Genomic DNA, 2,500 nt, shown 5'->3' on the forward strand with positions numbered 1-2,500 from the left:
TGTGTGTGTGTGCGTGTGTGTACCTGTTCTTGTGTGACTGTGTGTGCAGAGGTCTCTTAGCATAGCCCTCGTTGATCCACCTCTCCTCCATAGCAGCCCTGATGCTGGGTCTCTTGGCTGGGTCAGGCTCCAACAGGGACAGGACGAACCCCACTGCGCCTACGGAGGGAGGGATGAAGGGACAGAGGGATGGATGGATGGACAGACAGAGGGATGGATGGATGGACAGACAGAGGGATGGATGGATGGAGACACGGGGGAACAGAGAGGAGAGATGGTAAAGATGATGCACCCTTGAGATCATCCAGACACACATTGGCAATGAAGAATGAAACAGAGGCTGGATCAACGTTCAACTCTTTTATTGGTGGCCAAACCCTTAACTACGGCCACATAACACGCCCTCTCCAGACTCCTGCTGTTCTCACTGAGAGACTGGTATCTCCAATTCACTGATTGTTTGATAGTGTTGACAGCGGCACCCAGGGCTGCCAGTAACATGATGCTGACTGACAGGAGAGGAGGGAGGAGAACGGAGGAGAGAGAGGAGAGAGAGAGAGGAGAGAGAGGAGAGGAGAGAGGAGAGGAGAGAGAGGAGGGAGGAGAACGGAGAAGAGGAGAGAGAAGGAGAGAGGAGAGGAGAGAGAGGAGAGAGAAGAGAGAGAGGAGAGAGGAGTGGAGAGAGAGGAGGGAGGAGAACGGAGAAGAGGAGAGAGAAGAGGAAAGGAGAGGAGAGAGAAGAGGAGAGGAGAGAGAGGAGGGAGAGGAGAGAGATGAGAGGAGAGGACAGAGAGGAGAGAGAGGAGAGAGGAGAGGACAGAGAGGAGAGAGGAGAGAGGAGAGAGGAGTAAGAGGAGAGAAAGGAGAAAGGAGAGAGGAGAATGAAGAGGACAGACAGGAGAGAGAGGAGAGTGAGGAGAGGACAGAGATGAAAGAGATGAAAGAGGAAAGGAGAGAGGAGAATGAAGAGGACAGAGAGGAGAGAGGACAGAGAAAAAAATGAGACATTTTCCCCCATCAGTGTGACCTCACGTGACCCCTCTCTTCCTGTGTGACGCCAGGTGCCTGGTCCTGGCCGCCACCGACTCCAGATCGGGAACGCTGATAAACTCTGCTCTCCGACCCCGAGCGCTAAGCCTGGCTACTTCCCCTGCCGGTCACAGCCAACAGCCAGAGCAAAGACGCTCCCACTGTCCCACAACGGTGATCCGGTATCTGGGTGCAGATTGGATGTCGTTCCCTGGGACGCCTTGTTCTTCGCTAGTCTACTGGAGTTGTCTTTGGAGAACGGCACAGCAGCGAATCGGATTTGATCTGACCTGAGTGTTGGAGCCGTAGTCATCGTCACTGCGATAATACGAGCCGTGTTTGTTGTTGTGACATGGCTGTGTGTGTGTGTGTGTGTGTGTGTGTGTGTGTGTGTGTGTGTGTGTGTGTGTGTGTGTGTGTGGGAGAGAGTGAGTCAGTAAGTCTGTCTTGAGTCACATCATCATTATTAGTGTGAATGCTTTAGAGCATTCACACTATTGTTATCCAGTTCTTTATAGTTTATTCTTACTTCTTCTTCCGTACGTTTTTTGGCTCTCTGTAGCTCCTTCATACTTTGAGCTATTTAAACCATTCAAGTATCAAAATGTTCAGCTTGTTAAGGACATTATCGGAATCCTTTCAGATTTTTTATACCTTTTATACTTTTTAAAATATTCAACTTATTCAACAATTTTTTTGAATGGAAGTCAATGGGGGAGTTTTGAAATCTTCTTCAGCCTTCAACTCCTTCATACTTTGAGCTACAGAAACCATTCAACTATCAAAATGTTCAGCTTGTTAAGGTCTTTATGGGATATATTTCAGATTTTTAATAACTTTCATACTTTTTAAAATATTCAGCTTTTTTCAACATTTTTTTACAATGGAAGTCTATGGGCAGACCTTGAAACCCCTCATCAGCTTTGAAACCTATCTCCTCCTTCATTTTTTGTGCTAGAAACCTCCTTCAAAGTTTAAAATGTTCAGGACCTTTAGGTGAGTAAAGTAACCATTCAGATTTTTGAAATTCCTTTTAGTTTTTATGTAATTTAAGTTTGTTTGGGACCCTTTTTAACATTGAAGTTGATGTGTGGAATGTTCAGTTTTTACAGTGTAGCAGCTCGTATTTTGAAAACATCTACACGTTTTGTAAACTGCTGTCGCTCCTACAGTTTTAACAGCTCATACACATATTCTACATTAAAACGTTCACACAACTGTGCTGATTCGTACAATGTAAGTCTCTAAGCCATGTGACTTATAGTTTTGGCTGTATGACGATTTGTTCGGCAACTGCGCTCTCCATTGAAACGTATGGGCCCACCCTCTAACTTTTGAGCTGCTAATTTTGCATTTTTACACTTTTTCTAACTCGTCGCCATGCCTACAGTTTTTAACCTACACGGACAATTATACATAGAAATGTTCAGCACGTTCTCAGGATTCCCACGGTGTCAATAGCTAAGCTGCA

The 2,500-nt window shown here is 46.0% G+C and overlaps 1 protein-coding gene across 1 annotated transcript in view; it reads right to left on the reverse strand.

Annotated features, from left to right (window-relative positions):
* Positions 1 to 2,500, reverse strand: part of LOC311310588 (uncharacterized protein) — a gene marked incomplete at both ends in the record, with an annotated part of 12,456 nt that overhangs the window by 2,643 nt on the left and 7,313 nt on the right. The window contains one exon of the mRNA XM_084440098.1: positions 24 to 159. Coding sequence (XP_084296224.1) covers positions 24 to 159 — 136 coding nt within the window. The remainder of the gene's footprint in view (positions 1 to 23; positions 160 to 2,500) is intronic.

The sequence above is a fragment of the Borostomias antarcticus genome (assembly GCF_949987555.1).
Source record: "Borostomias antarcticus genome assembly, chromosome: 6".
NCBI lineage: Eukaryota > Metazoa > Chordata > Actinopteri > Stomiiformes > Stomiidae > Borostomias > Borostomias antarcticus.